Source organism: Vipera berus (assembly GCF_964194415.1).
Source record: "Vipera berus genome assembly, chromosome: 2".
Classification (NCBI taxonomy): domain Eukaryota; kingdom Metazoa; phylum Chordata; class Lepidosauria; order Squamata; family Viperidae; genus Vipera; species Vipera berus.
This window is the reverse complement of record NC_138203.1, coordinates 178,240,195-178,266,818: the sequence shown is the minus strand read 5'-3', so window position 1 is coordinate 178,266,818 and position 26,624 is coordinate 178,240,195. Positions and strand designations below refer to the sequence as shown.

Sequence of the window (26,624 nt, the reverse complement as noted above, 5' to 3'; positions counted from 1 at the left end):
GCTCTTAAGGTATTTATCAAAAACTCATCTTGTTCAGCGTGCTGTTCTCACCCAAGCCAACCAGATGCTTCTGGAAAGCACAGAGAAAGGATGTGAGCGTAGCAGCATATTTCCACTCATATCCTGGAGCAACAATTATACCGATGCTGATAAAGATCTAGCACAATTAGCATCCATTCACATAGTTATACCTGTAAATCAGTCTAAATCTCTTCTAAAGCAATCCAGGTGGGACCACTATCTTGACATAGTTTTGAACATTCAACTAGGTATTGCATTAAAAAAGTATTTCCTGACTCAGTTACACTGAATGGCCTCAGTTCCACCATAAAGAGGACTGGGGCAAATTTCCCTGTTCATTTTTGCCATTCTGTGCATAGATATACAACTGTAACATGAGATACTGTATATACAATAATTTAGAATCTCCCAGTCTTTCTTCTTAATAACAGAATTGCTTCAGGTCCTTAATAATTTAGAAAGAGGTTAATTGAACCTTTTACTTTAAATGTAACAGCCAGAAGTGTATAAAGTGTTTTGAGTGTAATTGCACTACAGATTTCTGTAATATTGGTTGCTTTAGTTTTTAATCCTTTCCTGCTGATTCCCAAAATAAAGCATCCTGGGTCAATGCTGCCACTGACAGCTATACCAGCTCAACCTTTTCTACTTAATCAATGCCATCTCCAATATCAGGCTGCCATCCTGAGTTACATGACTGTTTCACCTCCATATTTATCAGTTTAAATTGGCTTGCAGTGAACGAGCTATTTCCATGTCAATTCCTATTGGGGGTTATCATTTCACTGCCCCCCATTTTTGTTGTTCTTGTTTTAATTATCTTAGCAATTAAAAGTTATCTTAGCAAGTGAAACCTGCCCATCATATGACTCATCATTTTTTCCAGATAATTTATGAATAAATTGAAAAGCAGTAATCTTAATGAAAGCCTCCTAGAACAGGGGTTCCCAACCACTGGGCTGTGGCCTAGTACCGGGCTGCAGCTTGTTTGAAACTGGGCCACAGGAAAAATGGGCAAGGACACGTGTGTGAAGCTCCAGTCACATGAGTGGAGGGCCCTTCCACTCACGCACAAAGCTACACTCACGCCTTCCGCTCAAGTGTTCTCTGCTCATGCACGAAGCTCCATTCGCGAGAGTGGAGGGCGCACGTGCCACTTGCACATATAAAGCTGTGCGCGCACACATGTGCCTGCCACTCACATGTCCCCCCCCCCGCACCAAGCCATGCCACCAAGCTGGAAAGGAGTCATATCCACTTAGTTTACTTAGGAATCTTTGCTGAGGAATTCTGCCAAAGCTCTAGACCAGGGGTGTCAAGCTGCTGGCCCGCGGGCTGGATGCATCATGGTGAAACCACACCCACCCCATTGCCGGCAATGGAAAAAAAGTCGAGATACGTTGCGACACATCACATGACGTTGCAACTATAACACCCCTGCTCTAGACAGTCCAAGGAAATACAGGTAGTCCTCCATAATTGGGTCATAATTACAATTACAACAAAATTTCCATTGTTAAGCGAGACATTCGTTAAATGAATTTTGCTCATTTTTATGACCTTTCTTGCTACAGTTGTTAAGTGAATTGCTGTTTTTGTTAAGATAGTAACATGGCAGTTAAGTGAATCTGGCTTTCCCACTGACTTTACTTGTCAGAAGGTTGCAAAAGGTAATCATATGGCCCTAGGACATTGCAACGGTCATAATACGAACTAGTTACCAAGCATCCAAATTTTGATTATGTGGTCATGGGGATGCTACAAAGGTCATAAGTGTGAAAAATGGTCATAAGTCACTTTTATCAGTGCCATTGTAACTTTGGTCACTAAATGAACTGTTGTAAGTTGAGGACTACCTGTAGTGTTGATTATATCTCTCCAATTTATGTTTGTTGGCATTGTCCAAAAACGTATATACAGTATGTTGTTATAGAAGTCCTGCTATTTATTCTTTAGCAAGAATACTGATTCTGTATGCTTGCTAATTTAACCTAGTAATTTTTTTCACAAATACCAGCTGTAATTTTCTTGATCCCCTTTTAAAACATATTGTCCAATTGTCCAGTTCTTTGGTACAGAAACCAATTTTAGTCACATAGTATATATTTTTGCTAAATGAATAACAGAATTCATGTTCAAGTTCCTCAAGAACTATTTGGACGAATTCTATTTGCACCTCACATAAACAAATAATTATTTAATTGTATGTATTATTACACAGTGTAATATATGAGCATCAGTTCCAGCTTTGCCCAGGATGCTTACCATTGATCCAGAGCCATGGGAATTAGGACTTCCTGATGAAAGAAGAGGGTAAGTCAGTGCAAATGAGGTAGGATTGCTCCTCTTCACAGGGACATAAAAAAATTGCAATCTACAGTACCGAGTTAAACAGGGACAGCTGCTTTCTTGAGATCTGTAAAAAAAAAGAGAGAATAAGAATACATGAAGAAAATGCTATGCAGTGGCCATTTGCCTGCAAACAGATAGTGATTGATTGATTGATTCTATTTACTAACATCCATCAACGGGGGGGGGGGAGGAAATAAACAATGCATGGTAAAAATGAAGAGGATGACATAATAGACAAATCCTAACATATGCCACATTACAACTAATGGCAGCAATTTATATCTCAAATAGCACTCTTTAAACCCAAAGCGCCGCCATACTTGGAATCAATTGATAGGGCTCGCAACTTGGGCGTCCTCCTGGATTCACGGCTCAGCTTTGAAGATCATATAGGAGCCGTGACCAGGGGGGCCTTTGCCCAGGTTCACCTGGTGCACCAGTTGTGGCCCTATCTGGACCGAGATGCCCTACGCACAGTCACCCATGTGCTTGTGACCTCCCGGCTAGACTACTGCAATGCTTTCTACATGGGGCTACCCTTGAGGACCACTCGGAGGCTTCAACTGGTGCAGAATGCAGCCGCGCGAGTTGTGATGGGAGTTTCCCGATACTCCTGTGTAACACCTCTTCTCTGCGAGCTGCATTGGCTTCCGGTTGCCCTCCGAGTGAGATTCAAGGTGCTGGTGATGACCTATAAAGCCCTAAATGGCTTGGGTCCGGATTATCTGAGGGAGCATCTGCTGCCGGCATCCACTTCCCATTGTCCTGTGTGCTCCCACAGGGAGGGCCTTCTTAGGGTACCGCCGGTGAAGGATTGCCGGCGGGTGACTCCCAGAGAGAGGGCCTTCTCTGTGGGTGCACCTGCCCTTTGGAACCAACTTCTGATGGAACTTAGGACTGCCTCCGACCTCCGCTCATTCCGCCGGGACCTGAAAACTTGGCTCTTTGAGCTGTCGGGCCTAGAGTGAGGGGTTTTAATTGGGTTTTAAATGTTTTAATTTTTAAACTTTGGGCTTTAAATTTAATTAATTGTTTTAATTTTTTTAACTTTTGTATGGTATGATTTTAATTGCCCTGTAAACCGCCCAGAGTCCTACGGGAATAGGGCAGTATATAAGTCGAAAAAATAAATAAATAAATAAATAAATAAATTGAAGTTTTCAAATGGTCTTCAAAAGCAATTCCATACAAAGCACATTACAATGGCCCAGAACAGAAGATTACTGGGCCTTATCCTCTAGTCAGACACAGTAGGTACTGAAAAAGCATAAAGCTTACTTCAGAGACCCCCTTTTTATCACCTATTTGTATGAAAGCATCGTGAATGATATAAATGGAAGTTGTAACAGCATAAATCCTTAGAAAAAAAATTGCTGAGGTGATGAACAGAGAAGCTAAGCTACAGGAACATCAATCTTCTAAATACTACATAGGGTTGGTCCCTGTATGCTCAAGTTTGATACTAGCAATAAAACCAGAGCTTTGAAAAGGACAGGAGACAAGTTATCAAAAACCACCCCTACTTACTGCAGACTACTATAAGCCCGGGCCACTTTCCCTGAGATGCGATCAGAACCAAACACGACCACACGCAGTGTTGAGATCTTTGCATCTTCATCACAGCTCAACAAGGGCCTGCGTTGGACAAAAGTGTTCTGTGCTATATGGCTCTGCAAAAGTGTGGCACTCAGCATATGCTGTGGCAGTGACTGTGCCCGTCGGGATCGTGCAGGGATACGGTTCTTGGCTACAGGATTGCAAAGACTCTCTGCTCGACGTAACGGCAATGACGAGGCTATCTCAGAAACATCTCTCAGATCTCTGCCCAAAATCATCTGGCTCTTGCTCTTGAACAATTTGTATAGCCTGTTGCTCAGCCGGTACCGATGCCTGTGTGATACCTTTTCTTCCTTCAGATCTAAGCGTCCTGTCAAATCTAAAGAGTTGTCATCACTGTCTTCCACATAGCCGCTATCCATAGAATCTTTCAGACTGGAGACAAAAGATTTCAAGGACTTCTTAGAGGCCAAGGAGAGCTCAGAGTTATTGGAAAGAGCAGAGATGACAGACACTTGTGAGTCACATGGGTCATCCGCTGACAATGTTGAGTACATAGAGTTTTTTGTGACTGAGGCAAGGGTGGACAATAGGCAGTCTTTTTCTGCAAAGCAATTGTCAACCTCTTCCTCCTCCTCTTCATCCTCCAAAAGAACTGGTTTTGGATAGTCCACTTCTTTGTCTAGTACCTCATTCAAGATATCTGTAACAAGGAGGCAGATAGAAAATAAGATGTAACAAACATCCTAACAGCTTAAAGCAGTCTTTATTTGTGGTACACCCTTGAAGATGTCATTTGTCTATGACTTCTGTCATCTCCAGGAAGCAGAGATATTGATATTAGTAGTATAATTAATCAGATAATATCAGGCTCTAATTTTATATATGCTTTCTCTGTTTCTAAAAAAAATTGGGCCAAAGTCTCCTACTTTATTTCAGGCTTATGAAACCATTCTACCTCCCCTTTGAAAACATTATTAAGTTGTGCATGTAAACTGGTCTACAGATTTTAAGCTTACCAAAATTATCCTTATCCCATCTGTACACATAACAGCGGGCGACAGGGATGGGGATCACACGCAGTTTACACAGCTGGCCTTCATCTGAAGAGAGAAATGGCCACATTAAGAGGTAGACAGATTTCATTACAATGGAGACAGTATCTAACTATAAACACAGACCTGCCTTAGCTTTCCTACCTGCTATTTCAGGTAGCCCTGCTGTTCTTGCAATCTCTAGCAAGGCAGATTCCAGCTGTTCCCTGCCAGTAGAAGGATCATTGCTAGTCAGAATTGCCATCTCCTGGGCTTCTGTGGTTCTGGTGAATATTTTCATGAGTTCTTCTGCAGTTTTCAGCTGCAGAGAAAGAAAATAGTATAAGATTCAATTAGCAACTACTTCAAAAAATAAAATCTACTGCAACCTGAACAAATGTCTATGGAGATTCTCAATCATCCTGGTTACTGTTGTCACAAAGGTGCTTTTTCAAGAGGACTTTCTTGTTTTTTTCTTTGAAGACATTTCGCTTTTCATCCAAGAAGCTTCTTCAGCTGTGACTGGATGGTGGGGAATGGCAGCATTTATACTCCTTGCAGACAGAATGTAAAAGAATGCAAATGACCAGCCTCCTGCAAGGAATATATAAACCCTTCCATTCCCCACCATCCAGTCAGAGCTGAAGAAGCTTCTTGGATGAGAAATGAAACCTCTTCAAAGAAAAACAAGCAAGTCCAGTTGCCTCATGAAAAAGCATCTTTGGGACAACCTGAACAAATGTACCACAGAGAAATGTTTGTTGTAGTGATTCACTCAGCAGCAGTACCAACACCAACAAAAAAAAATATTCTAGGGCAGTGGTGGCGAACGTGATGAAGGTAGACATTTTGTCCTCAGTGCATAAAGTGGCGGAATGCGTGGAGGATTTAGATGAAAAAGTGGATGATCTGACTCAAAAGAATGCAATATTAGAAGTTAAAGTACGGGAGAATGAAAATTTAAGAGACAAAATGGAAAGGGAGTTAAGCCTTGCTCAATATTACCAGATGCAGTTTGCTGTTAGAATCAGAGGTTTAAAAGAGAACATTAAGGAAGATTTAAAGCAGCTGGTTTCTGAGGCTTTTGAAGTGGTGTTGAACCAGCCAGCATCTGAAATAAGAGCAGCTATGGATAAAGTGTTCCGTGTTAACTCATGGATTGCCAGACAGAGAAAGTTGCCTAGAGATGTGGTGGTTTACTTTGCAAAAAGAGAAATTAGAGATGAAGTTATACAAGCTGCCTATGATGCTAAAGTTGTGATTGCTGATCAAGAAGTCTTGGTTTTAAAAGAAATCCCTCCAAAGATTTTAAGGAGAAGGAAAGACTTCACATTTCTTGTTCAAGAGCTCAAGCAACGAGATATAAGGTTCAGATGGGAGATTCCAGATGGGCTGATGGTGATGTATGAAGGCAAAAGGTATCGGTTGATTACTGTGAAGCAAGCGCGTGATTTCTACAATACTGTTTTAAAAGCAACCCCATTAACACTTCTGGAAGCTGCAAAGGGATCTGGAGAAGGTGAAGGAGAACATCAAGAGGAGGAAACAGAGGAAAATGGTGCTGGAGGAGATCAAGCTATAACTTCTTTGGATGATCCTAGAGAGCAAAGGGTAACGCGTGCTGCTTTGAAAAGAGCAAAGAAAATAAAAGAACAAGACCAGCAAAAGTCTTCAGAATCTTCACAACGTACTCATAGCCAAGCAGTGGGAGGAGCACGGCCTAAAGAAGATAGTCCTATCAAAGCAGTGCTTCAAGAGCTTTGGGAGGATATGCATGGCAACTAAATTTTTGACTTGGAATGTTAATGGACTAAATTCACCACAGAAGAGAAAGAAAGTTTTTCAATATTTAAAACAATTTAAGATAGATGTTATATGTTTGCAAGAAACGCATATTAGGGCTATGGACCAAAAGTTTTTATTGAACTCAAGATTGGGCACGCACTTTGTTGCCTCTGCAATGAATAAGAAAAATGGAGTGGTTGTTTATGTTAAAAGTGCCATAACAGCGGACTTAATTGAAGCAGACAAGCATGGAAGATACGTATTGATAGATTTGTTGCTAGAAGGCAAAAAGACGCTTTTAGTTGGACTGTATGCCCCTAATCAACAACAACAGGCTGACTTTTTTAGTTTACTTCATACAAAACTTACCCAGTTGGATTACAAATCTTTTATTTTTATGGGGGACTGGAATGGTGTTTTGGATGTACAGATGGATAAGGCTGGAGCTTTTAAGCGCATTCCAAGTCATGCTAGACTGCCTAAATCTTTTTTTGAAATGAAGGATGACTTGGAATTGCGAGATATTTGGCGCGAGAGGCACTTGCGGGAAAAGGATTATACTTTTTATTCTGATAGACATCAATCTTTTTCGAGGATTGATTTTATTTTGGTGACTAATGACTTTTTTTTGAGGACTAAAAAGGTGAAGATTTGTGCAAGAACTATCTCTGATCATAGTCCAGTTTGGTTAGAGATTGATAAGGAGAAAAGAGATAGGCGCTCGTGGCGTGTAAATGAGAATTTGTTTAGAAACCAGAGAAATGTGGAAGAATGCAAACAGCGGATGAAGGATTTTTTTGTAACTAATATGAACAAAGGTACCTCTATGGATATGGTGTGGGATGCTAGCAAGGCATATATGAGAGGGGTGTTGATATATATGAATAACAGACATAGACGTGTTGTGGAAGCCAGGAGGAAAGAATTGGAGAACGAAATAAAGGAAAAAGAAAAGGCTTTGATTTTGAACTCAGAGGATGTGAAGATTAAGGAGGCTATTAAATTGTTAAGAGGACAATTTGATAAATTAATGGCTGACCAAGTGGCAACCAATATGCGGTTTGCCAGGCATAATACTTTTTGCAACGCAAATAAACCAGGTAGATGGTTAGCTTACAGATTGAGGAAAAAACAAAGGGCTTCTAATATAGATAAGATTGAGCATAAAGGAAGGGTTGTGTTTCAACAGGACCTTATCAAGGACGCTTTTGTGGATTTTTATTCTAAATTATATGCTAAGGAGAAAATTAATGAAAAAGACATTGATATATATCTGGAAAGTGCTAGCATCCCGGCTCTTACGCAAGTACAAAAAGAAGGGATTAACCAACTGATCACAGAAGAAGAAATTTTTACAGCAATTAAGGAATTGAAGGTGGATAAAGCACCAGGTACGGATGGCTTGACTGCGGCCTATTACAAAAATTTACAATTAGAAATGATAAAACCGTTAAAGGAACTGTTCCAGACAATTCAGAGGGGGGGAAAGGTGCCACCGTCTTGGAGAACTGCTTTTATTTCTTTGATTCCGAAGGAAGACCAAGATGCTACTCAAGTTAAAAATTATAGACCGATATCGCTTTTAAACACAGATTACAAGATATTTGCTAAGGTTTTGGCTAATAGACTGATGAGGGTTCTGCAACAGGTGATTCATGGGGATCAAACGGGGTTTATTAGTGGTAGGCAAATGAAAAATAATGTGAGGCATATAGTTGATGTGTTAGAGTTTTTGGAAAGGAACAACCAGATTGCTGCGGTGCTAATTTTTTTAGATGCTGAAAAAGCTTTTGATCAATTGAATTGGAAATTTTTGTTGAAAGTTTTAGAAAAAATGGATTTTGGGGAAAAAATTTTACAACCGATTAGGGCATTATATCAAAAACAAACTGCCCGAATTATAGTTAATAATAGCTTGACAGAAGTATGTAATATTGAGAAGGGCACAAGGCAAGGGTGTCCGTTATCGCCCTTGTTATTTGTGTTGACATTAGAGATATTATTGGTTAAAATTCGGAATTCGGAAAAAATTAAGGGGATTCAAATTGGAGATCAGGACTACAGATTGAGAGCATTCGCAGACGATCTGGTTGTTACAGTGACCCAGCCAGAGAACTCTGTTGTGGACCTGATGGAGATAATAACACAATATGGGAAGGTTTCTGGATTTAAGGTTAATGTACAAAAAACAAAAATCTTGGCCAAAAATATGACATCACCGCAAAAGGCCCTCTTAGAAGGATTAACTGGATTTGAGATTGTTAAAAGGGTTAAATATCTGGGGGTGATTTTGTCGCCCTCTAATACAAAGCTATATAAAAATAATTATGAAAAGCTATGGGGGAAAATTCAAAAAGAATTGGAGAGTTGGGAAAAATTGCAATTGTCTTTGTTGGGACGGATTGCAGCAGTAAAAATGAATGTCCTGCCTAAATTTTTATTTTTGTTTCAAATGATACCGATTCTTAAGAAAGATTCTAATCTGGAGGAATGGCAGCGAGGTATCAATAAATTTGTGTGGGCAGGGAAAAAACCACGAGTTAAACTTAAGATTATGCAGGATACTCGTGAGAGAGGTGGCCTTAAATTGCCCAATTTTAAATTATATTATGAAGCTGCTGCATTAGTAGGAATAAGTGACTGGATTAATTTGACGCAAGGGAGGTTATTAAATCATGATTTGTTGTTTGGCTGGCATGCATATTTGTTGTATGATAAGAAGGTAGACAATGTGTTTAGGGTGCATATTTTAAGGCAGGCATTGCTGAGAGTTTGGAAGAAGTATAGACATAAGTTAAGTTGCAAGATACCATTGTGGGCAATTCCAAAACACGCAATAGAAAATATACATGCTGGCTTTAAACATGATGTGACTACGTACAAGGAGATCCTCAGCTTGGAAAGAAATGTTTGGTGTTTGAAATCATATAGCCTCTTGCGAGAAGAGAAGGTTGTTCAAAATTGGTTTCAATATACTCAGTTACGGGCCAGGTGGAAAGAAGACCAGAAAAATGGATTTACAATGACTGATGAAAATTTGATAAAGCAAATTAGAAACCAGGGACCAGCACATATCAAACGGATATATCTTGCATTGATAGAGATTGACTCAGAAACAGAGCTTGTTAAGGACTGTATGATAAAATGGGCCCAAAACATCCAGGAAGTTATCACAATGGACACGTGGGAAAAGATTTGGGTGAGGAACGTGAAATTTACTCAAGCTCAAAATCTAAGAGAGAACTTTTACAAAATGTTTTATAGATGGCATTTAGATCCTAAAAAGCTTGCAAGTATGTATCCGAATTATCAGCCTAAATGTTGGAGGTGTGGTGATGAAGATGCAACATATTTTCACATATGGTGGACATGTAAGAAGGTTAAGGCTTTTTGGATAAAAGTCTGGTGGAATATGCAGAAGATTTTTAAACAGAGGATAAAGTTTTGTCCGCAACTTTTTTTGTTGGGAATAATTGCAGACGCTACAGTTGTGGACACCAAGTTAATGTTGAACTTAATTACGGCGGCAAGACTTTTGATAGGCCAATATTGGAAGAAAGAGGAATTGCCGACTATAGAAGAGTGGACTTTAAAGGTTTCAGACCTGGCAGAGATGGCGAAGATTTCGGCCTATTTGAAAGATCATTTGCAAGAACGCTATATTATGGAATGGACAAAATGGATTGAGTTTATCCAGAACAAGTATAGGGTTAAGAAGTTTTATGTAGCATTTGAATAAGTCTTCTTTCGTTTCTTTTTTCTTTTCTTATCTTAGTTTCTTTTTATATATATTCAATATTATTAAGGCTTGTTTTATCCTCTATAAGCTAGAGAGTGATGGATTTTAGAGTTTATAGTTGTTAGTATATGATTGTTTATGATTGCTTTTTATATATATACCTTGTATTTAGCTCTGGGAAGTCGGGGGGGGGAGGGGGGGAGGGGGGGAGGTGGGGGGGGAGGAGGGAGGGGGAAGGGGGGATTCTTAAAGGAAAATTGTATTTTAAAACTTTTCAATAAAAAAAAAATATTCTAGGGCAGTGGTGGCGAACCCGTGGCACGGATGCCAGAGGCAGCACTCAGAGCCCTCTCTGCAGGCACGCACACAGTCGCCCCAGCCCCACCTCCCCCCACGGCCCCTTCCTCACCAGCAGCCCCCCCAGAGGTCACCCTCGGGCTCAGCCCGCACACAGCAGTGCAGCCAAGGACATGGCAGCTGGGCAGCAAGGACAAGAATCCACCCTCGCACCCCATCGTGCATAGATGATGCTGCGGGGCGCAGGTGGAGGGTGTGGCCACCATGGCACTGCAGACCCACCTGAGTGATCTGCTGTGGCAGGCCATGGAAGCAGTGGGTGGCCCTGTGGACAGGTGGGGGTGGGCAGAGCAGGCGGGGTGGACGGGAGGGGTGGGGCGGTTTGGGGGCACTCGATCTCTAAAAGGTTCGCCATCACTGTTCTAGGGTGTCCAATTCCAAAAAAACCTCTGGGTGACTTCATAGAGTTAAAAAGAAAAAAACCCCAATCTAATGTTGTTTGTTTTTTTAAAAAAAAACCACAAAATTAGCTCAAGGGAAGAATAAAACAAAAGCAAAAACATCTCTCATACCACCTCAACTTAGAGGGGCCTTCCAGACACCTTAACTCAGGACCTGAAAGAAGAGCTACATTTTTAGGGCTTGTTTGATGGCAGGTAGGATGGGGGGTTGAATAGGGTGGAAAGCAGATAGGAGGAAGCTGTTGCAGAGCACAGCAGGAACTGGAACAAAGGACAGCTGCTTCCTGAAATTTGCTAGGTGACACTGCTTAATCACAAGTCAACTCTGATTGTACAGGATGGACAGACACTATGGGAGACAGGCAGTCATTCAGAGAGCTAGGCCAGTAACCTTTATAGGCAATAACTAGCACTCTGAATTGCAATAGGAAGCTTATTGGTATATCAGTGCAGCTCATGAAGCAGAGGTTTATATGTACACAGTAAGAACTGCCAATCACTGATCAAGCTGCTACACAGTGGACCGGATGTCGCTTCTGAGTAATTTTCAAGGGAACCATCACGTAGAGGTCATTGCAATTGCCCATTGGAAGAAGACCAGGGCATGAGTGATTGTAAGAGTATTTCCTCTGAGTTCTGGAATGGGAGCAAGAGCTGCACAAGTTAGATTTGTGCAAAGACCTTCCTGGACACAGCTCTCACTATTCCTCAAGCAAGAGCTAAGAGTCCAAAAGATGCACAGATTGTACATTGCTGTTGAATGAAGGAGTGCTGCCCCATTTAGGACCAAGGATAGAAAGTTCCCAGCATTAGGCTGTATCATCCACACCCAGGTTTTCCCAGTGATGAGTTTAAGCCTGTTCCTCCCATCCAGATACAACAGCTTCCAGGCATAAAGACAAGACTGTGACAACATCACTAGGCCAACCAGAGATCAAGAGGTATAACTGAGTACTATCCACATATTGATGATATATATGTCCCTGAAGCAATTACAGTTGTTTTATGTAGCTATTAAACAGGAGAGGGGAGAGTATTGAGCCTCACTGCACCTCACGAAGCAGGGGTGTTGAACATGACCTCTTTCCGCCACCCACACTGACTGTGGAGTAAGGAAGCATTTGCAATATTGTGCTTCCCATTCCCAAGAGTCATGGTGGTATAGTGGTTACATCACCCACATCCTAGCTCGACTACAAGTCATTGACAAGTTGCCAAAGCTATCTCCATACTAAGTTCTAGCCTTAAACCTAACTGAAAATAATTTTATTTATTGAAGTATTTGAAATACATGTATCTATATTTCTATTATTAATAGTAACACGAATAAATCAATCAATGCCTAGGCCAGAGGACTTTCTTTACCTTCAGGAATTGATGTAATTTTGCCAGGTTGCATCTAGTCCCAAAGTTAGCTTGGTATGTGTGCTCCAGGAGTGTCACTAGTAATGTATGCTGGGAGTAGTCTGCAGTGCTTAGCTTTTCAGCAACTGATAGGAATTCCCCATCAACCTCTGAAGGATTCAGCAACAGTACTGTTCTGGGGAAAGAAGACAGGAAAACAAGCAAACTGTTAATAGAAGAGAATCTGGAGCTCAGGGCTGAAGTGTGGAGTCCTTAGTAATGTTACCAATTAATTGTTTGCAAGCAAACTCCCAAAGTCAGAGAGCAGCAAGGACCCAAAGTTCTTAATAACCCATCAGAGAAACAAACCTTCTTTTCCTAAGGATAGACTTTTTTAAGCTTATGTCCTACAGAAATGTTATGCTAAAGGTGATGATGCACATTATAGTCCGAGTCATCCTGAGGAAAGCTGCTCTAAAAATGTACAGAAATCATTATGAGTGTTTAATACTTACAAGGTAGAATTCTCACAGCCTTTTCGAGGTAATCCTTGCTCAGCTTTAACAAGCCTTTGAAAAGAAATCCCTGTAAAGGGAGAGATGTGGTCAGCCAAAGCAGCAGCATGAGCTGGCTTTCACCATGCAAAATAGGAGAGCGGTGATGCAGAATGAGCAACCTGAAGCTCATTCTGTGCTGTTATGTGCCCATTCCATCGTACACATGAGAGTGCACCATGACCTAGACCAGGGCTAGGCAACCTTGGCTCTTTTATGACTCATGGACTTCAACTCCCAGAATTCCTGAGCCAGCAATTCTGGGAGTTGAAGTCCATGAGTCATAAAAGAGCCGAGGTTGCCTAGCCCTGACCTAGACTGTCTTGAAAAGCTAAGCAAAGTCTGTCTTGCTTACTATGTTGTCAAAAAACATTAGGGAATCCAGAGCTATAGGCTGGATTGAGATGTCCAGAGAAAAACAAAACTCCCGCCAAAAAGCTTCAACTTTGCAAAGCTCATGCAAGAACCAATTTGGAATGAGAGAGGGACAATATGCTTTTCACAATCCTGAGAAAATAGGATGGGAATGACTGGGAAGAGGACTTAGAAGGAATAGCCAATAGGCTTACAAGACTCTGGGTGGCTCCCATTCTGATGGTGTTCAGAAAGTTATTAAATACCCAGCTATTATTTGTATCTTTGGACAAGTGGAATTTGAGCCCCTGCTGTATAGATTCTGTGGGGAAGTGTTATATGTTGATTTTATGTCACTCGGGGTTTTTTGTAACTTTTGTTTACCTTTACTTGTACGTTGTGTGGTCTATAAATTGTATAAACAAATAAATAAAATTAGCCACTGTCTGGTTCGGTAGCCAAGCAAAGAGAGAGTGGGGGAACAACATTCTTTAAAAACGTTATTCCTGCTGTAGAGAATCCTAACAAAGGTCCTTTTTGGCAGCTTCCAAATTCACTAAAACTAAATTTGGGAGAATGACACTTTCATGCTTTCTGTTTATTCAATTTAATTGGTCAAATATCCACGATTAGGAAATCTAAATGTATCAACATGCTTAAAACTGCCATGTCGTTGTCCAGCAGCTGTCTTTTCAGGGCAGGGTGCTTAGCTCAATCAGTCTCCCCCAAAATTCCTGAAGATTCCTACCTGGGGCTTTGAGCTCATTGTTGATAAAGTTAAGTAATTCCTGACAGATATTGCAGTATGGCACAGGCCAGGTGAGAAAATCACGGTACATCCTCACAGCTCTCAAAAGCAGATCAGAATCCGAAGGAAAATGAGGGATCTAAGGAGAAAAGGCATTTTAAAGAGGTGCATCGCTTGAGGACAAATAACACAAGGGTCCATTGGAGAGATCACACATGAGCTAATGCTACAGATTTACCTGCTTAACAGCATACTTCCAATAAAGTTGCATAAGGAAAAAAAAGCTCCAGGGAAAAAAAGAAAGGAAAACAAAATCTTCATTACACAGTAGAACAGAATTTGATGTGCATTCTCTCTCTCTCTCTCTCTCATTATTATTGCCATTGGTAATCATTATAAAAAGAGAAGCCACCCTTATAGTGGATTAAAAAAAAAGAGCCTTGGTGGAGCAGTGGGCTAATGCCTCCTTAAGTAACACCAGCTGCCTGCAATTAGTGCAGGTTCGCGTCCCACCAGGCTCAAGGTTGACTCAGCCTTCCATCCTTCCGAGGTAGGTAAAATGAGGACCCAGATTGTTGGGGGCAATAAGCTGACTTTGTAATAATGCCGCTGGGGGGGTGAAAGCCCTAATAAGCAGGCATATACATAGAATGAAGGCTATTGCTAAGCACATTGATTTGTGCTTTAGAATTGTGAGCCGCCCTGAGTCTTCGGAGAAGGGCGGGATATAAATGGGATTTTAAAAAAAAGAACCATCAATAAAGAGCTAAATAAGTATGAAAAAGTTCTATAGTTCTCAAACATATATTGTTCAACCCATATTATACTACTTTTTAATGTTTCTCAACAAAATAGTCTCTCTATTTTGCTTGGCATGTATTGTTATTTTAATAATCATTTTCTTTCTTGTTGATATCTTTCCTGAAACATGCACATTTCAGAATCTTACATATAGTTCCACCTACAATATCTTGTCTTGAACACCTTCCCTTTAATTTTTATTGAGGACTGATAGATATGAAGAGGGAGAATCTAGACAGTGAAGACCTCAGTCTTGCAGAGGACACCTGATCATTAACTTACTTTTCCAAGTGACTTCATCTCTCCACTGAAGCATCTATTAAAATAAATTTCTGGCTTGCTACTGTAGCCAAGGTTTCTCTGATTACTGTGACTTCCTCAAGCAGAACCTCTAACTCTGATGATATTGCTTGACATTTCTTTCATTATGCTTCAGTAAACGCAGGGACCAGTGGTAGTTACTTACAGCCCACTTTCATGATAGATTAGGCCCATAATCCCATCAGTTAAAAAAAAATCAACAGTGAGCCACCATCACAAAGGCTTGACTACTGAGACTATGAATTGCAAGCTTTAAGCTCCAAACTTACACACAGGACAGTTGCACTGAAGAGAAAGGCCAATGGACTAAAGAGATTGTAGTCACATTTCTCTTGGACCTTTATAAAAAAGAAAAACAAAGAAAGAACAAAAAATGGAAATGTAATTTGGTAAGTTAGTTAAAAGAAAATCTATTAAAAGCAATACTCATCTCACTCTGCAGAGCTTTACACATTACTCTAAAATATATTTCATAATACAATGTGTTGAATAAATAATCTATAGTATATGCTAAACCACAAACCATTATCTTTGGTTTACAGAGCAGAAGAGCTAGGTTCACACATTGTTCCAAAAGCAAACCTGTGTGTTGTGGTGCAATGTGTGGACCAGGCCTGTAGGGTACTTGTTCCAATAAGTCACTTTTGACATTGTAATTCTGAGCTCTGGTACAATACTCAACATAATTTCTCAGTACCTCTTTTAGACAGTGGTGCTAACTGGAAAAACAATGACACCGTGACAGAGAAGAGGGGGTCGACCTATTCTTCAAAGCACTAGGATAGCGGGACAAGAAGTAACAGACGGTAACTTATCAAAAAGCGATCCAACGTAGAATTAAGGAGAAATTGCCTATCAGTGAGAACAATTAATCAGTGGAATGGCTTGCCTCCAGATATTTCTGGTTTTCTATCACTGGAAGCTTTTAAGAAGATATTGGATAGCCATTTGTCCAGAATGGTATAGGATTTCCTGCTTGAGCAGCGGGTTGGACTAGAAGACCTTCAAAGTCCCTTCCAACTCTGTTATTCTGACATTGTATTAGATATTACAGCCAAGTGAAGTGATGCCTTTTGCAGAAGCTTGTCAATCCTTCAGATCTTATACAACTATATCTGCAGCTTCTGTGTCCATAGACCATGATGGCTTGGACTGGGACGAATCAGAATTAAATCATAGTTTGAGAGCCAAGGTTCTCAGTGCCTACAGTAAAGGTATTGCTAGAATAGCATGGCTTTATTTGTTATATTTGTTCATCTTTCTTTTAAAAAGTCCAGTATTAAAAAAAGGGTTCCAGCCAAGACTAAAATAATAACAACAGTATCCTCATAGTTAAGAAAGATACACAGCTATGAAAATGAGAAAGAACAGATAAATAGCATCATCAAGAAGTACAAAAGTTTAAACTGTACATCCAAAACTTTATGAAATGAATTACAGGAGGAAAGTCCTTGGGAGTTATAGATGTAAGAGTTCAATATATAAGGCGAAGGTGGTGAAATCAAGATGGAGAAGGCTGAATTGAACAAATGCTGTACTGAATGGCATGCCAGGGGCCACATTCAGAAACTTCTGAGTGGGATTGAAAGACAAACTAAACTTTATTTCATTTAATTTCATTGGATTAAAATTACAAATATTTAATAAGGTTACTTTCAAGTCATCTATTTAATATTTTTCCCATACCACAACACAGCAATTTATTTTTTAAAAAGGGAAACAGGACTTTGAGCGCTTCATCTGAGGTTCCGGAGGTTTTGGTTTATTTCATATGATCCAAATGTGACTTTTTATTAAACTCCATGGGCCTTGTACAGATGAAAGGGAAACTTTCTGTGATTTGCTTCGGCTTTATATACTCTGAACCAAAAACTATTTCTAAATCACAAGAAACTCAAAAATAGCTAGGGCAAGGCTCTATTAAAGAACCAGGAAGTCACTGACAGGAAGAAAATAATAATAATAATAATAATAATAATAATAATAATAATAATAATAATAATAATAATAATAATAATAATAATAATAATAATAACGACGACGATGACGACGATGATGACGATGATGATTACAGAAGATATCAAATGGATTCACTGGAAGTCCTGTTACACTAATCCCTATTCAGTAACACTGAACTAACCTTGTTTCAGAATCAAAGCAAGTTCCTCTTTCAACTAGAAAGTTGAGACCTCTCTTTCTGATCTGCCCATTTCACAAAAACATATTATCTGAAGAAAAAGGAGAGGGGGGCATTCAATCGATGGAACAGATTTTAGTGCCTATAATAGGACAGTAGTTCCATATCAGAAGCTGTAGTTCAGAGCAGGATAGATTAAAAAAAAAAACTTTTCTGAGTCCTACCTGACACAGCTCTGATTTTAGCTGCTCTTTCCAGCCCAGCAGAAAACAGAACTGACAGCTTCAAACTAATTCTTAAAATCTACTTAGACCAGATGTCTCTCGATAAAGATGGCATCAGTTCCAAAAAGGATTCAGCTAGGCAGTTAGATCACCTCATTAGATGCTAGTGCAGAAGATGAATCCATATTTCCTTTTGTAGAGGGTTCTACACATGCAAACAAGGTAACTGGATGAGCAAGAAGGTGGTCAGATCTTATTTTCTTTCTCAGCTTTTCCTTTGATTTACCTCTTGAGTCTTCTGTAGGATTTTCTCCAGGAGAATGAGGTAGTTCCCAGCATCACGGCTGACTAGCTCCTGGAGGCTCCAGCAGTTCAGACAAAGCCCAGCTATTTGGAAGAGAGGAAAAATAGAGAATATCCAATCATACCACAAATTCAAGAGCGCAAGGAGTCTTCTCCAAAGAAATCTGCTTGCCCAGAAGCTTTTGCAGGTGGACTTATTGCACATTCCAGAACATAGGATCAGATCTTTTGCCCTGCACAATCGTGGGCTATTTATACTCATCGATACTACGCAAAGCCACAAGGTAAGCCCTTTTTAACCTGAGTGTGCAATCCATCTGTCACTCAGAGCAGCAAAGCAAGTGTGCCAGATGAAAGCAGGATAGGCCAGATAAGGGATAAGAAAAGGCTATCCTGCCTCTTAAAATCATAGAGGGAATGTCTTTATATAATCCCTGGACAAGGGACAAAAATCAGTCCAGGTGGGAATCAAAAACTTGAGTTAAAACCCTCATTCGGGTATGAAGCTCTAGAAATGATCTGAGGCTATCCACTGAATATCAGAGTTGATCTAAGAACAAAGCAGAAAAACTGTACATGCCATTTTGAAACATGTATAGTAACAGTAATTAATATTACCACACAACTAATTATTGATCTTAAATGGAAAAGTGAAGGTTAATCTTATCAACATGAGTATCAGAAAGGCAACTATGGTATACCAACCATCGGGCTGGTCAGTGTCTATTTCTTAAGTTATTTTAACCGGCTTTATCTTTAGTTCACCTTTGCTAAACAAGCCTCTAAATCAGGGGTCTTCAAACTTGGTCCTTTTATGACTTGTGGACTTCAACTCCCAGAATTCCTCAGCCAGGCACGCTGCCTGAGGAATTCTGGGAGTTGAAGTCCACAAGTCATAAAAAGGCCAAGTTTGAAGACCCCTGCTCTAATTCCAGTAACCCATAGAAAGTAATTTAAGATGATGCCCATTGGTTCAGGTAACTTAGTATTGCTGCACTGACTGGCAGCATCTTCCTAAAATTTCAGGTAACAATTTGTCCTACCTAATTGAAGATGCCAGGGGACGAAACAGCCCTTTTTCCCTGTAAATGTGCTCAACGTGTCAAACTGCACATTCTGAATGCATAAAAATTTATAGCTGGGTGAGAGTGGGTGGCAGAATTCATGTTGCTGCATCCTGATATAGTGGGGGAGATATTTTTTCAGAATGCAGCATGTTCTTCTTAGAATTATATTGTCCTCTGGCAAATGCTAAATCCTTAACTTGGCATCTGTGGTTAGCATTTCCTCTCTCAATTCTTTGTCATGTAAGAGCAGCTCAAAGGTTGCAACCAGCAACTGTTGAAAACATTAGTGGGAGCTGTAAATATCAAGGTTCCACCCATGAGTAAGACATAGGCTGGCCAATATTAAAGCAGACAATTACCCTGAGAAATTGCCATAAATACTGATTGAAGCCCCTGACCTTCTAAGGTCAGTATTTTAGACTGATGGTAGCCAAGATATAAAATGTAAGATGGTACATTATGGAAATAACTGACAATCACATGTAAAATGTCATTAGAAATATGATGCGTGTACTGAAATGGCAAAACCCCATCTAATTTAGACTGTTGAGGACACTCTAGCACATTTCTTTAAAATGTCTAGGATGTTCTCTCTCTCTTGCCCCACATTTTTTTTCAATGCTAGGCAATTCTGTTCATTTGCAGATCCTTTCAAACAACAAAAATCTGTACCAGAGAATTCTGAGAAGGTTTCAGTTGACCAGAATGAAACAACAGGCTATGAGTTCCCTCTAATTAGTGCCACAACTATCCAAGTGGATACAGTAGATGCATCTTCTCTTTCTATTCCCCTATCACACTAGGACTGCTTGCTATTGGCAAATTCTACAAACAAAAGGCCATGCAAATATCTTTCTACATGCACAACGTTTTGCATTCAGCATACAAATGCAAACTGCTCGATACTACCAGTGTAAATTATTAGGGAGATTAGGAAGCCTCAAGCAACAGCCTGAATGCACAAACATCTAGGAGTCTCTCTTTCCCCAACTCCTTTTCTCCTTTCCCCTGCCCATATATTATTTCTTTCCCCTTTCTATTAGTTGCAAATTAACCTGTAGAGACTGTACTAAGACCTCCAACCCTACCTTCTTCTCATTGTGTCTACATCTGTAATGAAGACATAATGAACAAATCAGAGAAGTTAAAGTCTCATTAAGCTTACTATACCTATTTATTTTTAAAATCAAACAAACAGGCCCCACATCTTCCAGTGACCCCCCTCCTCATTAGCATTAGGTATACTTGCAACCCGCAGAGTCCTATTTCAAAAAAAGAGCACAGCTTTTGGGCAGAAAAGAAATTGTTTACTTCTAAATATACTTGGATTAGATTTGGAGGCATTTGCATTCAACAAATATAAGAAACCCAAGGAGTAGGGAAGAAAGAAACTTGCTAGAGTGAGAAATCTCCTCTTTCTATCAAGGGCGTTGAGCTCAGAAAATGTTGACTAGCGTTCACACAGTACTATTCATTGACATGCATTGAAAAATGGTAGTGCCTGGGGAAATGGTGCTGATTTCTCTCTCCTAAAGCTCTGGAAATTGAACTGAGGATTAACTGCCTAACAGAACAACATTAGATCTTTCCTGCAAAGGAAGGCAACACACCTGCAGGACAGACAATCCTGCTGAACATTGCCATCCAGTATTGGCACATCATGGAGGTGGGAAGGATTTGGAAATGCTCAAGCTTTGGGTTAAACTAGGGTTGGTGCATCTAGCCCTTAAGTGGAAGCTTCTCTCTTTGCTCTTAACTTCTCTCAGTGATGAGCCTAAGCGAATATGTCTGAAAATAATATCTTTCTAGAGAAATAAGGGAAGGGCAGAGAAGATGAAATCCAGCAGTTTTGCTATTTCTAGACACTTTTGATAATATTAGTCAAAGAAGAAAAATGGAACAGAAGGCTACACACGTCTACCCAAGTCAACCACCATATATAAGCTCAACAAATTATCTCAATACCATTCATATCAAATACAAAACCTGAAGCTATGGAACCGGAATTTCAAATTTCAAATGCATTGGTAATACTACCCAAAAGTTGTCTTCTTCCTTCTTTTGAAGCATCAACAAAAATTCCCACCACTAAAGTCCCATCTGTAAACAACATTTCCCTTGCTACCCTGACCTTGTTTGGCTCCCAAGGATGTTTTGCCTGGCTTAACCTTTGGAAGTAGTATTTGTGGTGACCTTGCTGCTATTGAAACTTGCAGCATCACATGGCCAGGGCTCAACACAAAAATACACCTGTGATACTAGAGCAAAGTACCCAAGCACACATTCAGTGTTTACCACATTCCCCCAGCTGTCAAGGAGACATTTTTACTAGGAGGTATTGGATAGACTCTTAAGAACTTTAACCTAGAATAGAAATGGAAGAATTGTGATAAGGAGGGGTAGTGATAGTAGTTTGTTATCATAGGTGCTACACCCTCTTTCCAAATAGTTATGTTCTGTTCAGAGCATCCTATGAAAGTCATCCTCCAAATTGTCACTAAATTCTAATTTTGAAGGGAAGGGGAAATAAATGAAATCATACTTGGGGAGTAATAAAACTCACTGTACATTTTTATTGTTTTAGAGAACAAGAATTTTAATTTTCTCCCAACTATGTACTACTTTTAATACATAGCTCCAAAAATCAGCTATGACTCTCAGCTCAGCAAAACCTGCATCCTAGTAGTTTTAGTACACTACTAGTACTCCTTTACTAATACTATATTCTTCTAGTAGTATCTTCTACTAGCAGCATTTCTTTACTAATAGTAAGTAAAAGTTTTTTTACTTACCTGTCCATGTACTTGCAGAAAATGTGCTTTTGCTAAGGCCATGGAGGCACCTCTCCAATGCATGGTGGATCCTGTCCTCTGTACACGTCGTGTGCTGCATTTTACTTCATCTCCTAAACAAGATAAATTAATTAATTCAAACCTAATTAGAGTAATCCACCCCCAATTTTTAGCTTAATCCACCTCCAACTTTCTTGGTTTAAGTTACCATGACATTCTGCCTTTGAGATGCACACAACTTCCTATCCAGACCAATAGCATCTCCACAAACTCTGCTGCCAAGATAAATTTACCCCAAATTTGACTGTTGAATTGTCATGTTGCTAGATGGGAAAAAAGAGACTTTTGCTGGGCAATGTAGAAAGCAATGATAAATGAGACAGGATAAATGGGAATGATTGCAATGCTGAACCAAAACAGGAAATCATTCTCTCTCATTTTTTTCCTCTACAATTTTTGGTTGGAAGCAATGCAAAAGCAAGATGCATGAAAGCCACAACTGTTGGCTTCCTATAAACTGAAAATATGCTTAAGATGATAGTGGGAGGGGGAGTATGGCACACAACCAAGCTACAACCTGTTACGTCCTGAAAATTTTGCTATTCATTCAATAAAATTGCTTTATGCTAGGGATTCAGTGGTGGGATTCAAATATGTGGACAACTGGTTCTCTGTGTGGATGCCGCTTCCGGAAGTCCATTCTGGGCCTGGGCATCAAAAAATTAGCTACCAGTTCTAGCGAACTGGTGCAAACTGGCTGAATCCCACCACTGCAGGGATTCATACACTGAGTTTGTGGAACTTTGTTTCTTCTTCCCAACTCAAAATCTTGGGTACAACTCCAAGAGATCCACTTAAGGTTACTAGGCACTTTTTTCTCAGAAGTAGCCTTGATTATAGCTCTTAAAAGTTCCATCCCTCGTGTCTAAACTTATTAAGATAAAATAACCTTTATTGTCATTTTTTACCATGAGCACACTGGCACACCTTAAAAATGAAATTCTGTTGCCTGCTCTGAAAAGAAAGTATATATCTATACATACCCATACATAACACACATATACACATGCTACACATACACACAGTCGATTTTTAAAGAGGAAACTGAGTTTCTGATTGAGTTCCACAGTTCCATAGTTAATCTGTGGTACAAAGTAAGCCTGAACGGTTAGTTTATGGTTCAGTGAATAATAACCTTTCTCTCTCTTTTTTTTCTTTCTTTCTTTCTTTCTTTCTTTCTTTCTTTCTTTCTTTCTTTCTTTCTTTCTTTCTTTCTTTCTCTTTCCTTCTTTCTTTTTCTTTCTTTCTTTCTTTCTTTCTTTCTTTCTTTCTTTCTCTTTCCTTCTTTCTTTTTCTTTCTTTCTTTCTTTTTCTTTCTTTCTTTCTTTCTTTCTTTCTTTCTTTTTCTTTCTTTCTTTCTTTCTTTCTTTCTTTCTTTCTTTCTTTCTTTCTTTCTTTCTTTCTTTCTTTCTTTCCCTTCCCTTCCCTTCCCTTCCCTTCCCAGCAGGCAGGTAAGTGACTGCTGCTAGGTGGGGAAGGGAGCAAGGAAGTGTGATGCAAAAGCAAAGGGGCTGGACTTGGACTTGTGGGAAACTGTCAAGGAACTCTAAGAATGAGATGTAGGGAAGCTGAAAGTGACAGTGTAGTGGTGATGCTGAAGCAGCAGCAGCCCTGCAGTACTGAAACAGCAACAACTTTCCCATATTTCATTTCTTTGGGAGTCATGGGTCCCAGCGTTCTGTAGGTTAGCCCATTTGAGGTACCTTGGTTCAAAAACCTTTCTCCTATGATGCTCTGTTTCACCCAGGTAAACATTATAGACACAAGAGTTTTAGTAGTATATAAATTGTATTATTAAAATCTATTACAATTATTTTTTTCTCCATTGCCCCCTATTTCTTTCTCTTGGCTTAATATACTTTTTGGAAGCGTGGTCTGTGCCTGAAATGGATTAAGCGTTTCTATTATCAAGCAGTGGGTAAGATTCCCATTTAAATTCAGACAGCAAGGATGAAGGAAATAATTGTATCATGTTCTGAATAATGGATCATTTAATGCCTCTATCTCTAAAGAAATGTGGGGTCAGGCAAACATTTGGGGGAATATACTTACTTGCTAGAAAACCATGGAATCACAGCTGCAAGGCTAACAAGAAGCCTGAAAACACCCGTGGATAACCTATTTTCCTAAATCTTGGCAAGATCTATCTTACTCTTACCCCTTACCTCAACAACCTGAGTCTTTAAGCAAATTGCCTCTCAAAGGGAGAATTCTAGGACAAGCAACATGTTTAATATCCAACACATATAGGGTGTCTTTAAACATCTGCTGGGAAAGCATTTGGTTCCGGACAAAACTGCCACTTTTGAAAAGCTCATCTATGGAAGAAGGAATGATACCCAAAGCGCAGGATTAAATGTGATTTGAAGAACAGAAGAATTTTTTTAAAAGGAACTCATCTCCAAATCGCAATGTCTTAATTACATTTTGGAACAAATGTCATAAGGGAAATGATGACTGGATAAAGGACATGATTCATATCCTGAACATGGTCAGAAATAGTATTTTCTACTGTCAGCTCCTTGCACAAAGGCCCATTAGCAGAAGAGGGGTGATTCCTCAACTGGCCTCAGCAAACAGAAGTCTGCCCAGCCTCAAATTCACTTTTTTCCCCAATTCATAAATTGCATAATCAAAAACTGTCAGCAGCAACAGAAAATGAAGAAAAGAGATTCCAGTAAGTTAAAAAGCCACAAGGTACAGATTTGGCTTATGTCATACTTTCCTCACATGATAATGAAGAACATGTTCTGACTTCATGCAAGCTTAATGCAGATTGTCTCAGCTGCACAGGTTCCTTATACATTTAACCTCTAAGATCTCCATGAAATCTCTGGATTCCTATGATTATTGGACTGGGCTGAGATGTCATGTTGACAAAGTACGAAAAACCTTGGGGGCCTTATTTCAGGAAAAAGACAATTTGACAAATGGTCAAAAGTCTAGGCAAATTCTTTCATAGCTTTCAGCAATGTCATTAACTTTCCCACTAGATTCCATCTTACCCTTTCCCATTTGTATTTTGGAAGATACCTCTTTTGGAAGATACATCAGGGAAAGTAACCAATATTCATAGTTCTACATCGTTACTTTTCAAAAACTGCTGTATCAGCACAGATATCACCATGTAAATATTTATAGTCACTCCGTCCATATTATGACATCATGATTCAAATATTTTCATATGAATCAGTTGTTTAGGAATCCTTAGCTGCCTTAGAAAGCCTATTCTTTCAGTATTTTAGTCAGAACAGTTGAATCTGAGCATGAGCTTCAAACTAACCCTCAGTGAGCCATTTGCAAACTGGACTCTGAATTTATTCAGGGCCTGGTGAAACTTCAAATTTTAAGTAACATAGCCAGAAACCTCCCTTCAAACTTTAGGAAATAAAGCAAAGCAAACACCTTTCTCAAAAGGAACCAATTCCAAATTACAGAAGAGCACAAGGTGTGACCTTTTTAAGAACTCCCTCACAACATATTTCAATGATTTCAAACATTTTCGCTCAATTTGTGTACCTGTTTTTCCACACACTAGAAACTCTGGTCTGCCTGATTTTTACAACTTCTGGTTTATGACTGGGCTCTGGTTTGACCTTTTGCCCAAAGTTTTACTTCTCCATTCTGTTGACTTTGCCTATCAGTAATTCACAGATAGAACATACTGTTTTGGGAGAGGGGGACAGTTACCACAATGAGATGTACAAATTCTCTGATTGACAATCAAATCACATGGCTTTTATACTTCAGCCGCACAGACTTCTAGAGCTGGGCTGAAGGGATGAACTCAATTCCTTGAAACAGTACAGGGTGTTTCTTCAGTTCTATTGCCAAGTCAGTTTGGAATTTGGTGGCAATAGCTTTCCCAACCAGTTTTTCCTTGTAACCCACGGGGATGATTAAATGTTTAACAATTGTATGATACTAAACTTTGTTGCTAAACTAGAAACAAGGGACACCACTGATGCCAAATGGTGTCTTTACCCAGCCAAATTATTCCTGGCTGCTTTAGCAACTTGCCTTCTGCTCTGCTAATGCTCTTCATTCCAGAATAAAACGATTTAATTGGAAATCAAGAGCCTGACCTAATGTTCAAAATGTGAGTTGAGTATAAATCTGGGTATTTAGAATAGAACAAATTAGAACACTGGCAGGGATAGACAGCACCCCAGACGTTAGGCTCAAGATCCACATGGATCTTGACAGAGATGAATACTAGGCCCTAACTAACAAAATGAAATTCAATCTAGGAAAAATAAGGTTTTGCACTTAGGCAAGAAAAAACAAATGTACGGGTATAGATTAGATGAAACTTGGCTCAACAGCATTAGCTGCAAGACAGATCTTGGAATCCTAGTGGACAAGCACTTAAATATAAGCCAGCAGTGTGCTGCAGGTGCCAAAGGAATCCTAGGCTGCATTAGCAGAGGGATAGAATCAAGATAATGAAAAGTGATACTACTGCTTTATATTGCCTTGGTAAAACCAAACTTGGAATACTACATCCAATTTTGGTCAGCACGATATAAAAAAGATGTTGAGACTCTGAAAAAAGTGCAGGGAAGAGCAACAAAGATGATTAGGGGGCTGGAGGCTAAAACATATGAAGAATGTTTGCAGGAATTGGGTATGTCTAGTCTAGTGAAAAAAAGGACTAGGGGTGACATGATATA

At 39.6% G+C, this 26,624-nt stretch overlaps 1 protein-coding gene across 1 annotated transcript in view; it reads right to left on the bottom strand.

Moving 5' to 3' along the window:
* Positions 1 to 26,624, bottom strand: part of PIK3R5 (phosphoinositide-3-kinase regulatory subunit 5) — a 66,926-nt gene that overhangs the window by 13,502 nt on the left and 26,800 nt on the right. The window contains exons 2-11 of the mRNA XM_081320977.1: positions 21,892 to 22,004; positions 18,016 to 18,116; positions 15,638 to 15,706; positions 14,247 to 14,385; positions 13,106 to 13,175; positions 12,612 to 12,786; positions 5,130 to 5,286; positions 4,950 to 5,033; positions 3,901 to 4,633; positions 2,287 to 2,437 (exon numbers count right to left, since the gene is read on the bottom strand). Of these exons, the coding sequence (XP_081177103.1) occupies positions 2,287 to 2,437; positions 3,901 to 4,633; positions 4,950 to 5,033; positions 5,130 to 5,286; positions 12,612 to 12,786; positions 13,106 to 13,175; positions 14,247 to 14,385; positions 15,638 to 15,706; positions 18,016 to 18,116; positions 21,892 to 21,991 (1,779 nt within the window). The 5' untranslated portion in view covers positions 21,992 to 22,004. The remainder of the gene's footprint in view (positions 1 to 2,286; positions 2,438 to 3,900; positions 4,634 to 4,949; positions 5,034 to 5,129; positions 5,287 to 12,611; positions 12,787 to 13,105; positions 13,176 to 14,246; positions 14,386 to 15,637; positions 15,707 to 18,015; positions 18,117 to 21,891; positions 22,005 to 26,624) is intronic.